Source organism: Rhinopithecus roxellana, chromosome 1 (assembly GCF_007565055.1).
Source record: "Rhinopithecus roxellana isolate Shanxi Qingling chromosome 1, ASM756505v1, whole genome shotgun sequence".
Taxonomy (NCBI): domain Eukaryota; kingdom Metazoa; phylum Chordata; class Mammalia; order Primates; family Cercopithecidae; genus Rhinopithecus; species Rhinopithecus roxellana.
In genome coordinates, this window is record NC_044549.1 from 96,276,325 (window position 1) to 96,289,927 (window position 13,603).

The 13,603-nt window shown below is 33.2% G+C and overlaps 1 protein-coding gene across 4 annotated transcripts in view; it reads right to left on the reverse strand.

Annotated features, from left to right (window-relative positions):
- The window catches only part of SMC4 (structural maintenance of chromosomes 4), a 36,081-nt gene that overhangs the window by 19,812 nt on the left and 2,666 nt on the right, over positions 1–13,603 (reverse strand). For all 4 annotated transcript variants that reach the window (XM_010366710.2, XM_010366711.2, XM_010366712.2 and 1 more), the window contains exons 4-9: positions 12,934–13,125; positions 11,273–11,449; positions 3,821–3,985; positions 3,451–3,578; positions 2,305–2,445; positions 1,410–1,560 (exon numbers count right to left, since the gene is read on the reverse strand). In XM_010366710.2, coding sequence (XP_010365012.1) covers positions 1,410–1,560; positions 2,305–2,445; positions 3,451–3,578; positions 3,821–3,985; positions 11,273–11,449; positions 12,934–13,125 — 954 coding nt within the window. The remainder of the gene's footprint in view (positions 1–1,409; positions 1,561–2,304; positions 2,446–3,450; positions 3,579–3,820; positions 3,986–11,272; positions 11,450–12,933; positions 13,126–13,603) is intronic.

Here is a 13,603-nt window from a genome sequence, read left to right on the forward strand (position 1 = left end):
CGCTCTGACTACAAGGAATTTTCTAAACTATGCTTCCTGGTATATAAGTTACCACAAATTATCTTTACCATCTTCCCCAATCCTAAAATCTTTCACTACTCTTCCAAAGTCATCATGTAGGGCTAATATTTTATTCCATTAACATATTCTGATAATAATCACTTATCCACACAGTCTATGCCTAAAGGCTAATGACTCTGTAACAGTTACACTTAAATAAGATTGTCAAGTCTTTGGGGTTACCCCCAAAGCCTTGTTATTTTGTTTACTCTGATTATGTAGTACCAGTGAAGTTCAACATTTCCCAAAATGCCATTTCCTTAAACACTGACTCAACATATTTATCAGCTGTGCTAAGCAGAAAGTATTTTGTGAACAAATACATTTAGAAAATGCTTGTAGCGTAAAGTAGAGCCTAATCTATAATTATTGTGTAAACATATGGAACAAAGCTTTTTTTTGCGGGGCTGGGGTTAAGGTATCACATCTATTTATATATGATAGAGCTACGAACATGAACACAGCTTAAGAGACTTCAAATTATGAGCTTTCCTATCTCTAAGACACAGAGTCTCACTTTGTCACCCAGGCTGGATGCAGTGGCTTGATCACTGTTCACCGGAACCTTGAACTCAAGGCATCCGGCCGCCTCTGTATCCTGACTAGCTAGGACTTATTAGGCAAGTTCCACCAAGCCTTGCTAATTTTTAAATTTCTGTAGAGATGGGATCTTACTATCTTGCTCACGCTGGTCTTAAACTCCTAGCATCAAGCAATTCTCCAACTTTGGCCTCCCAAAGCACGGAGAACATAGGTGTAAGCCATCATGCCTGGCCAACATTGGTAATTCTCGTGAAATCCTGTTCTGATCCTGTTAGCTTCGTTTTTTGTAGAAGACAGGCAATATTTTAAAGCCTGTAATACTTAACCTAAATATCTTTAAAAACTACTACTTTAGGAAAAAGAGAATTAAAATTAACACCAAAATGGAATTGCGGTAAATGTTTTCCCAGTAACATATATTATTGTAATATAAACTTTAAAACTCAAAGTCAAGCTAGGAGCAATGGCTCACACCTGTAGTCCAAGTTACTTTGGGAGGCTGAGGTAGGAGGATTGCTTAAGTCCAGGAGTTCAAGACTATAATCATACCACTGAACGCTAGCCTGGGCAACAGACTGAGACCGCATCTCTACAAAACTCCAAAACCAAACAAAAAACCTCCTGCAAAATAAAGTCAGTGGAAGCAAGGTTTCCCTAGAGGGGGTAAAATCATGTTCAGAGACAAATCTTAAAACAACATTTAGAATACTAATTCATTCTCTTAGGCAATAAGAGGCAAACACTTCCATGAAAACTAGATAAGATATTCAGACATGAAATTTTAAGAATTTTTTTCTAACACCTACCTTTTCTTTATCTTTTTGAAGTTGTTTCTCCAGTTTTTTGACTTTACTAGTTGCATGTTTTAATTTTTCTCTAACTTGAACATCTTCCAAATCTAGTTGTGTAAATTTTTCTTTATTCTCCTCAATAAATTTTGTAATTTTATTCAGTTTCCTAGCAAAGCAAGTAGTCATTATTTTGAATGTTCAGATATTTTAAAACCATGTTATATTTCCTACCTGGAACACTTCCTCTATAAATATGTCCAGGCTTTTAATAAGGCAGGATCCTAAATCTCTCCTTCTTCCAAGATGATCCCTCTCCCCATAGTTGAAGAAGCACCTGTATTTGTGATTATGACAGCAATTTTGCCTTTCTAAGTTGGATGGAAAATACCACATTTTCCAGTGACTACAATGTCTAGGTATATAAAATTTTTACCATAGGAGTAAAAATTTTTTTTTAACTTTTATGAATATACTTACAAGTTACTATACAATAAACTTACTATACAAATTTTTTTATTTAAAAATAGATACTAGTGTCACTGAAAAACGGCTTAAGTAGGGACATGATAAAATCCTTAAAAATTTATCTAGAACAACCCAAATCCTACCCCTCTATCAGATTTGTGACTATTAATTAACCAGTCAAGCCAAATGCTTATTGTTTGTTACTGTGCTATGCCACTAGGGGGTAGCATCCCCACGGTTCTAAGACTTAAGAGCAGGGCATTTGATCTGTAATAATGAACTGGATGTGAGGCAAGTTTTTTTTTTTTTCTTCCGCCAAGGGGGCCACCACTTGATATGCTGGCAAATGTCTTACATTCATAATGTGCTGGCAGTAAGTTTACATATAAATACACATGTAATAAAATTATCTAAATACTCTTAGTACTTTCCAAAATATTATTACTTTTCTATATCTTTTACATCTTTATTCTTAGCTTTCATTTCATTTGATAGTATACTGCTCTTCTCATTAATTTCTTTGGTATCTTCATGAATTTTTTTCTTTTGAGTTTCCATTTCAGCAATTCGTTTCTGCAAATCATAACTAGAGGGAGAAAAAAAAAAAAAAAAGAAATTGAAGCTCCTAAAATGCCATTTCTAAAACTATAACAATTTTAGTAAAATTAGCTGTTTCTAAAATATTATTATACTAGTCAATATGTGACTACCTAGGCTATGAAGGGGAAAATCTCCCTGGGTCAAGGCTAGAATTTAGGAACAAAAATTGGTTTCATTGTACCAATGCGGTGGCTGACACCTGTAATCCCAGCACTTAGGAGGCTGAGACATGCAGACTGCCTGAACTCAGAAGTTTGAGACCAGCTTGGGCAACATGGCAAAACACCAACTCTACCAAAAAACAAACAAACAAACAAACAAAAAAAATCCCAGCAACAACAATAATCAGCCAGGTGTATTGGTGTGCACCCTGTAGTCCCAGCTACTCATGAAGTGGAGGTGGGAGGATCAACTGAGTCCAGCAGGTTGAGATTGCAGTGAGCCGTGATCACATACTGTGCTCCACCCTGGGTGACAGAGCCCGTCTCAAAAAAAAGTTCATTGTAAGCTGGAAAAAATCAGATCTGCTATTACACAAATTTTAAAAAGTGCACATGTAAAAGGATTAAGCATAGTAATAAATACCTGTGAACCCACCTCCCAACTTAAAATAGGATACTAAAAAGTCAACTTCAATGAATTGATAAATATGCCTAATTTAATAAATTCAACCCTGGTGATCAATGGGGTTACAGGTGTCACAGCCAGATAGTCCTCACATCCGAAAATTCACCACATAATTTCTTTTTTTTTAGAGATGGGGGTCTTGCTATGTTGCCCAGGCTGGTCTTGAACTCCCGGCCTCAAGCGACCCTCCTGCCTCAGCCTCCCAAAGTGCTGGAATTACTGGCATGAGCTAACACATCCAGTCACACAAAACAATGTTTAGAGACTTTTTTCACTTCAGTCTTTATGTTTCTCTAGGAAAAGAGAAGGGCTTTGACTTAATGGTTAAAAACTAATATAAAAATTGATAAATCAAGGCACTTACATATAATATTGACAAACATGATTCTTTTTTCTAAATATTTCATTTTCCAAGGTAAGAAATTCAATAGCTATGTTTTTCTCTCCTTCTAAGGCATCCTTTTCCTTTTCCACCATCTTTACCCTGTTTAACTATAGAAATTAAAAGTTTAAAGACTGAATACACACTTCATATATACAATATGAACTTAAAATATGCAAACATTAGACTAAAAACAGTAAGAATGTTCATCTTAAATGTTAATATATAAACTTCAATATAAGAGATAACATTTCATTATGAAGTATTATAACATGACTATCTGACTTAGTAAAATGTGTTAAATCATAAATGAAACATTCTGATATACAATGAAAGTCTACAGAAGATTCACCTTCTCTCCTCTGTGTTCATTTAATATTTCAACTCTCCGACACAAGACTTTAATAGGTTCATTTAGCCGTCCACAACCAATTATATCTTCTAAATATTCAAGCATACCCTCATCGTGTTCAGTCTGGCCTTTTGGTTTCATCATAGCAATTTGTTCAACTTCGCCCTTTAAAAAAAGTTATATTTCATACTCACTGTATACGTTTAGCTAAATCAATCTTAAGTGAGAATTGGGAGTGGTTAAATAACAAAGCCAAGAGTAATAAACATCTAAACAAGGTACAGTAGTTCAACGATTGCATAAGGTATAAATAAAAATGTTATTTTCACTGGTATTCCTAGGAGTTTTAATTTTACATAAGGAGATATGAAACATGAATTTATATTCCCTTAGATAAATCCTTATAAAAGTGTAATATACATCCACTTATATACACACACATTGTTCCCCATCTACAATATTCAATATAAAAATAAAACAAGTAAAATTTAGGAAGGCATTCACTTAATCTGCAATTTGATTATAGTGGCAACATTATCAACTATTAATAACACAATTGAAGCTCCTGTTCTAAAATAATTTTCAAAAACACTTGCATCATTAAACTGTGCTAGGAACCCTGTCCCAAAGTAGTATTACCAACTTTCTCTATAAACATGGTTATTATGAGTTCCTTAAAAAGTAATAGGTTTCAAAGCTAGTCAAAAACTTAAATGTTCAATTTTCTAAAAACAAGAGCCTTTGGCAGAAAGGGATATTACCTATTTCTCATGGTAGTTAACAGAAATCAAACTGACCACACCTTGACTAGAGAAAACTAATGGTACTGGTACGTAAGACATCAGAAAACTTTTAGTTTGTAATCACTAATATAACAACTTTGAACTGTAATTAAAATCTTAGATTAACTTTACATATTTGCATTTATGCAGTTTAATTATGAAGAGAAAAGAGAAAAAAAATCCATAATAAGTAACCATCAAGGCTGATTGCCAGGCAGCCATTTAGTTTGATGGTGGAGAGAAAATTGTGTCTGAATATGTTCAGGCCAAATGCGGCTACTTTATAGAAGTAGCTTGTTTGTACTCTAAACTATTACAATGGAAGAACAGGTACAGGCAAGTGAAAAAAAGATATACCTCTTATTTTCAGCAAAATAGCTAAGATGAAAAAAATCAACAAAAAGAATTACATATTGAAAATAGTATATTGTTCTTAATTTAAATATCTTAGTGATTCCCATTTCCTAAGTGAACACAGGTGAACCTTAAAAATGTGGGGTAAAACTTACTGAGAGCATCATATTCACCAAAAGCCTCAACATAATTACAAAAAGTAGACAATTTAATAACAGGACAAAACAGCTCATTTGAGTATCTACTCATTAAGGCATGATTTTATTTGTATACATCACTTTTCGATACTTTTGACAGTCTATTAGCACAATGATTATCAACAAGTAAAACTGTTATCCCAAAAGTTATTTTCCATAACATTCATATTCTGTATGAATTGGTATAAAGTGAAAATATGTAGATATTTACATAAAGTATTTTATTCTGTTTTCAATTGTTAGTTCTCTCCAAATGTTTGCAGCAATTGTTTTAAGTTTTAGACAGGAATGAAGCCCGGAAAAATGCCCAAACCTTTGGATTATACAGGATGAACGTTAAGTCACTGAGGAAGCCAAGAGTCTTATTCAAAGTTTGTATCTACGTAGGGTTTATCAACAGTGGCAGTACTGACATTTTGGGCTGGATATTCTTTGTTGTGGAGAGCTATGCTGGGCATTATAAGATGCTTTAATAGCATTTCTGACCTTCACCCACTAGACACCAGTAGCATCCCCCCTTCCAACAGCTATAACAACCCAAACTGTCTTCAGATGTTGCTGAATGTCCTATGGGAAGGTGAGCAGAATTACTGTCAGCTGAGAACCACTGATCTAGAGGCTGCAGTTTGTTCATTCATTTATTATTTTTTGGAGATAGGGTCTTGCTCTGTCACCTAAGCTGGAGTATAGTGGTGCGGGCTCAGCTCTCTGCAGACTTGACCTTTCAGGCTCAAGGGATCCGCCCAGCTCAGTGTCCCAAGTAGCTGGGACTACAGATGCACACCACCATACCCAGCTAATCTTTAAAAAAAATGTTTTTTTTTTTTGTAAAGACGGTGGTTCCCCTATGTTGTCCAGGCTGGTCTTCAACTCCTGGGCTCAAGCCATCCTTTTGCCTCAGCTTCCCAAAATGCTGGGATTAAGGGCATGAACCACCATGCCTAGTCTAGAAGTTTTAGTTTAAATCCTGTGGGTTAGTGTTTATAATCCAAATAACAAACAATATCTGACAACTAATATTCTACCCAATTCAAGGATAATATCTGAACACGTATTCTAAGAAAATGAAAAACCATCCTAAGAGAACTTACATTTGAGTCAAACGGCCATAATAGTATTATTTAAGTATACATTTTTCAGATAGCTAAAAGTTGGGATTCAGTGTAACAGTTTACGCTGATAAAAATATTCCTTAAAAACATATTTCTCCCGGCAAATTACTTACTGAAGAGACAGAGTACAGCTATTAAGAAACAGCTTAGCTTTGGGTAAATAACAATGGTTGCTTATTTTTGGTTGTTTGTTCCTCTCTCTCCAAACAAAATGAAAGATACAGCTATGATTTCCTCTTACTCTAATAAAGTTGACAAGTTTTTTTTTTTTTTTTAAGACAGGATATTTACGAAGCAAAATAGTTACATCTCAAATCCTACATAACATTCAGTCTTAAGATTATTATACTGTATTGCTTTTTTTAAAACCAGTTACCATATTATCAGATTAGCATTATTGAATCAACAGGCTATTAACAGGCCTTTACTTGTCCTTTGACTATTAAGACTACTGTGGTAGCACAATAACAACCTGGGACTTTTCTTGTTGCTCTGTTCTTTGATGTCCTTTGCCTGCCCTACCACTTGCTACCATTTCCATTCTTCCTTCTTCATTTGTGCCATCTCCTATGTAATCTGTAGACTGACAGTCTGTGCCTAAAGGATTCCTCCTTATTTTTTCAGAAAACTTAACATAACTCATGTAAAATCATAGAATATAGTTTTAATTTAGGGCAATAAGCTCAATAAATTTCAGAAATAATTTTAAAACATCAACCTGAATTTAAAGTCATATCGAGGTTCAATCCAAATCACAAATAGTGACTGGCACAATCACAGACAAAAAATGTTTCAAGTTGCTACAATACTATTACCTGACGCTGACAAAATTTTACATATTCCCAGTGTTATCTCTATTTGCTGTCGCTTAAAGCATATGAACCAAGGTCTTAAAAGCTTTTTTCCCCCCACTGTTATTTACCACAAACTTCCTATGTTTTAAATTACATTCCTACTATATAAAACACACTAAGCAACTGTGGAAAAGATCAAGTACGGTTTTTAAGAGTTACACAAAAAGAGCAAACATGCTCCAAGAGTGCATTTACCATATCAACAGCTTAAATCTTAATTTATGGAACACTTTCTTGAGTGGCAAACCAGGACATTATGATCCAGTTATACCATTCTTTGAGAATCAATTTACAGAAATACAGCTTAAAAATCTAAGAGGAATAGAATAGGTATGATGCCCTTTATCCTTATTCAAATGTAATCCAAATTTTAGCAAGTATAAACTACAAAAAACTCAAACAGTACATAGCTGTAACAAAGTTTTGTTGTCCTAGTAAAGCCTCAATTATTCTTCTATTTTTACGTATAATTACTATGAAGGAGAGTTTCAATGATTCTTACGGCATATGAGTGTTTGCATAAAAATTAAATGGCCTAAAATTACTGGGGTTTAAGTTTTTATCTTGATCATATTTTTATTTTCTACATCTTTTATTATACTATACTCTAAATTACTGTTATCTTCCTTTAATACATTTTACTCTAATTTGATCTTTGTAAGCTACCAGAGGCCAAGAAACTAAACCATCAAGGTTAGTATCTTTCTAAAATAAAACAGAAAGAGTAATTTGTTCGTAGTTGGACTTCTTGATAACTATTTCTGGTTGGTTAGAGGTTGCTTCCTTGCTGCTCCCCACCACCTCCACCCTACTTGTGGATATTGAATACCTTTGGAAAACTGAGGTATTAACAAAAAAACTAAAAATTTCTTTTGATATTATAGCATAGGCTCATTTTTACAGACCAGACTAAGAGACTAGAATCCAAGTAGTTTATGTGATAAGCTTAAGAGAAGTACATTGGAAAAAAGAGATGGCTAGGCAACAACTCAGACCTAGGTTAATTAAATCTCCAAATTACAAAATAATTAAAAAAAACCAACAAAACTTTGCTATTATTTATTTATTTTGAGACAAGGTCTCACTTTGTCACCCAGGCTGGAGTGCAGTGGTACAATGTTGGCTCACTGCAACCTCTGCCTCCTGGGTTCAAGCAATCCTCCTACCTCAGCCTCCTGAGAGTAGCTGGGACTACAGGAGTGTGTAACCAAGCCCAGCTAATTTTTGCATTTTCTGTAGAGACATAGTTTCACCATGTTGCCTAAGCTGGTCTCGAACTCTTGGGTTCAAGTGATCTGCCTGCCTCAGCCTTCCAAAGTGCTGGGATTATATGTATGAGCTAACGTGCCCAGCCTGGTTATTCAAACTTTAGATTTTGTAATGTGAAGACAAAAACATGAAATTGAAAACTTTGACAAAATTAAAGTTGTGCTAATAGTTGTAGCTTTTGAGGAGTTTACAAAAATATTCCTGAGGCACCAATCATTAATACAACTTTTTAGTAAAAACATTAACCATTCTTCTGCCCCTGAATGGAGCAAAAGCACCCCTAATTTATAAGTCATAGTTACCCAAGAAATGCTATACAGAGCTAATAAAACTCTACTTGTATGGACTTATAGTTATTACAACAGGACCAAGGCTCCCAAAGTAGATATATATAAAAGGAAATGTACAATTATAAAAAACACAATGGTCAATCATAACTAAAACTTTGTGAGGGCATGTATGTGTCTTTAAGGACAAGAAACAAGGTTTAGTCACCTTTATATTACTTACAGCATCTCAGCATAGTGCCTTTAAAAGGAATTCATTTGAATGGCCAATTAATGAAATTTTTAATGGATTCAAGTAATAAAAATGCCTACTTGAAAAATTTGCTAAGCCAATATATTAACACTGAAAAATTATACTCTTAGGAAATTCTAAAAAATTTGGTTCTTTTAAATCTTAAAAATAAATGTTTACTTTTACTAAATTTAGATTACTTTTGCTGTTAATCACTATTACTGGCCAAAGAGTCAACATGTTTTATTCCAAGTAATGATTTAGGTCTTGGATGTTGATACTATGATGCTGTTTCCAATTTCTCAGCCTCCCAAATCAGTTTTTAAGATAGATGTTATTCAATAAAAGAGAAGGTAATAAAAAATCACATTTTTACTTACCATCAAATGCTTTATATTGCCAGTTAGGAGTATGAGATTTTTCATAAGCGACTTAAAAAAAAAAAAAATCCATAGAAACCATTGCCACTTTCCCTCAGTTTTAATTGGGCACTCACTATTACTTCTACTGTAGTCCAGTCCCTGTTTCTTATTCCTAACAGGTGAGTTTCTAAGGTTCTTATCTGTAAATTTAATTGAGTCAAACTGAATCTCTTAACTTGGAACATTTACCTTGGTATTATTTGGGAAGAAATGTTTTCTAAACAACTGTAAAGATCACAATAAAAAGGTTCAGATTATCATGTGGACAAATTGGCTTTAGCATCCCATATACTTCAGAAGCACAAATGTAATATAAACTTGACAATTTATAAATTATTTACTCCCTTGGGGCAATATTACATTAACTTCCTTTATTACTGAATTATGTACAGAGATGCTGTACAGAGAAAAAAAAAAATCCTCAGAAGGGTTAAAATGCAGTGTATTTTGATGAATCTTTGCATAAATGTAAAACTCTGATTATCCCAGGATGACGGTAAAAGATGATTAAGCAAAAGATACACGTTAAGTATAATTTCCTGCAAATTGGTATCATCATCAAATTTAGCATTATATAGGGACACAGCTTTTTATCCATAATTAACCAAACCAAGTCCCAGAATATGAAAGTCAGTAAAACAGTTCAATTTGATTTAAAAAACACACAAAATCCTTTAATGCCACATTCTATAAATTCAAATCTTGTTTAGAAATACATCTGCAATTAATTTCCTCAACATTAATTTTTGAACAAGTTTAGGTTGAAGTATTGCAAATATACTGTGCGTGGTAATAAAAGATACTAAAAAAGGTTATCCTAGAATGATACTGATTTACCTTGTATGCTACAAATGTCTAAAAGTAATAATTTTTAAAAACAATTATAAGAATAAAGACTAAAATGGAAACAGAGGCTAATATTTTATAAGTTTGTTACTAGGAACATCCAGTCACCCTAACAAAACTTTTAGCATCAAATCAAAATTCCCTACTTATTTCAGTCATTTCTGCATCACAAAATAGTTTTGCTTCTATTATTATGCTTCGCTGATTCCCTATGGAACACAGGAAAAGAAGATACCCTAGAATCAAACAGGAACTTGACAAAGCCATGGTTTTACCCTTTTTTTTTTTCCCAAAAAATTCTGAATTTTGAGGACAGGGAAAAAAAGATAGGGGATATTTCTACCCTGCTGGTAGAATATACTTTTACTTAAAGAAAACAGGGTTTCTAATAAAAATCAGCTTGGCACAGGTACTTAATTTTTACATCTCTTTAAAAGGACTTGCTCTGTAACAGTTGTGATACTTAAGAATGTAGTATCAAAGTTTCTTTCTTTCAGTAGTCGTGGTTCCACCAAGTCAGTCATTTTCAACGAAACAAAAACCAATGAGTAAAGGTTCAGTTAACCATCCGAAGTGTTACAAAGATTACATTAACTAGGTGCTTAGGTAAATCGAACACCAATTGTACCGATTTTTTCAGTTTTTAGTTATATATCAGAAAAGAATAACAACAAGAACAAAGGAAAAGGATAGATTATTAAAAGATAATACATTTCATTTAAAATGTTACCTTAAAGGGAAACACAAACAATGGATAAAATAGTTGCTATACCCCTGTCACACTGAAGCAGCACAGTAATATTGGTGTTTAATACATATTTCACTACGCCAATATTTACGTGCTGCTAGAGTGGAACAAGTATGTCAGTTCATCCAAACATAAAATGAACATCTGATGATGAAAACATAGTTTTGAATGAATTTCCTTAAATTTCTAGAGCAGCAAATAATGATTCGCATCTTGACTGTAGTATGTAAACCATGATGTGCTGCTACAGTACTTTAAGGCCTCAAAAATACAGGATCCATCCAACCTAGCTTTATAGAAAAAAAAGTAACAAGAATAAAATAATCTTGGAAGTCTTTAATAAACTTACCTGTAAAATTAAAAATCTATTATGGTCCAAGTCAATTCCATGGCTTCGAAGAAGATTTCCAACATCCTTAAATGTCTTTTTCTTTCCACTTATGTGATAGACAGAAGTATTATCTCTGTAGGCCGTTCTGGATACATAGAAATTACTGTTAGGAATGACTTCATAATCATCCCCTTCCTGTTTTGAGGAAAAACAAAACCAGAAAACAATTGTTGGTATTAAGTCATAGGCCTACTTCAAAATTCACTCATTTCATACTGAAACTAATTCTATGGATTAAAAACTTCAATTGAACACACACACAAACTGCCAGTAGTTCTCAATAATAACTCGGCTTAGCAAAGAATTGATACTTTTCCATGTTGCTTGGTCTCTTTCTCAAAGATCACAAAAAACCAAGAAGCCAAACCAACCAGCCAACGAAAAAACCCACCTCCAAACAAGCCTAAAAACGTTTATGATTGAGAAGAGGTAGACAAGATTCCTACCATATTCAAAACCCACACAAATTATTAACATGTTGACAGATTTAAAAAGCTGCAGCTTTTAAAAAGGATGATTCAAAGAAAAAGGAAGGAAGGTAGTAACGGGGTGATACAGTTTAGTTTTTTTATGTGGGAGGGTAAAAAGTGTGCCATTCATTTAAAGTAAAAAGCATCACAAAATAACAACTAAATTCCCTAGGTTTTCTTTTAAACAAACAGATGCAAAAAAAAAAAAACAATTGCAAATCTACTTTAACACTCACTTTCCCTTACCCTTAAAAATTCTGTCATACTGAAGCAATGGCTTCTAAAATTTAGATAAATCAAATGTAATTAACAGGCAATGGAATAAAATCTGATTTACCAGCAATCTATTTTCCAACCCAACTTGTACAACAGAAAGCACAAAAGAAACCAAATTAAAATAGATGATTCTGTGTAATTAAAGCACTTTGTACTTTTTTTAAAAAAAGGAAAACAAAATTCAAAAGCCAAATCACCTCCCAATTTCATTATGTAATTAGTTTTCTATATTGTTAGGTTCCATCGAGTCATTTTTGAACAATCAATTTCCTACATTAATTATTAAACAGAAGCGAAAGTATCAACAGGTAAATAATCTAGACATTTTAGCTGTAATTGTCTCTATTTCTAGAAAACAAACATTAGCTTGCCCTTACCCATTTTAAAAGGACTTAATCACAGCAGTAGTCAAACTGAAGAAAGCTCCTTCATATCACAGATACTCAGGGGCCACTAACATTAAAGTTAAAATGCACTGAAATAATAAAGATGGTAAAACCAGCCAACTGCTATATTTTCAAGTTTAGCTAATTTATTCTAAAGCAACCAAAATATAACTTTAAAAATGAACCCAATATTTATAGTAAAATAATGCCTATTTAGTACTCAGGATCCTAAAACTGCTCAATGCTTTTATTCCAAAAAGGATTACTATGAACTATTTGTAATTCATTTCTTTAGCTAAAAAATTAATATTTTAAAAGGCACCACCACTCCCCCAAAATAAAATATGGTCAGAAGTAATGAAACCAATATTTTCTGCTATAATTACATACAAATTTCTTGAAGTCAAAAATAATAAAATATGCAATGCATTTAAGTCCATTTGCCTTGCTTGAACTTGTCAATAACTAAACAGTAAAAATCCCTTACCTTATCAATTATCTTTTGAAAATGAACTTCTACTGTACAACTCTGAATGTCCTTGTGTTCATCAGAATTATGTATTAATACTGAGAGTTTTTTAGATCTTATTTTTTGTGCTCGATAGCCAAACACAAAAAGCATAGAATCAATAACATTGGATTTCCCACTGCCATTTGGCCCGATAATACAGGAAAAGCGCTGCATTAAAAAAAAACAAAAACAAAACAAGCAAAAGTTCATAAGGTCAAGCTAATACTACTGATTTTAACTTAAACTGTTAGGTTTTTTTTTTTACTTTACTTGCAGTTAAAAACTGCAAGTATTTAAAAGTTTTTATTGCTAATCACGGACATACAACTTGAGTTTTCTTACATCAAGTTCTCCTCTCTTAAAAGTTTCAACATTTAATAAGAATGCTCTAATTCTAACGCAGACGTTTTAGAAAACTCATTTTATAGTTAAATTATCTAAGGGTTCCAAGGAAGGCTTTACGAAAAAAAATTATCTAAGGGAAAATACTATTTCAAACAAAAACACCGACTCCATTCAATGGAAAACTTTACAGCTAGAGGTACCAAAGATAACCAGACAAACAAAAGATAATTTAAGTGTTAAAATCATATGAAACGTGTGTGCGAGAGAGAGAGAGAGAGAGAGAGAGAGAGAGAGAGAGAGA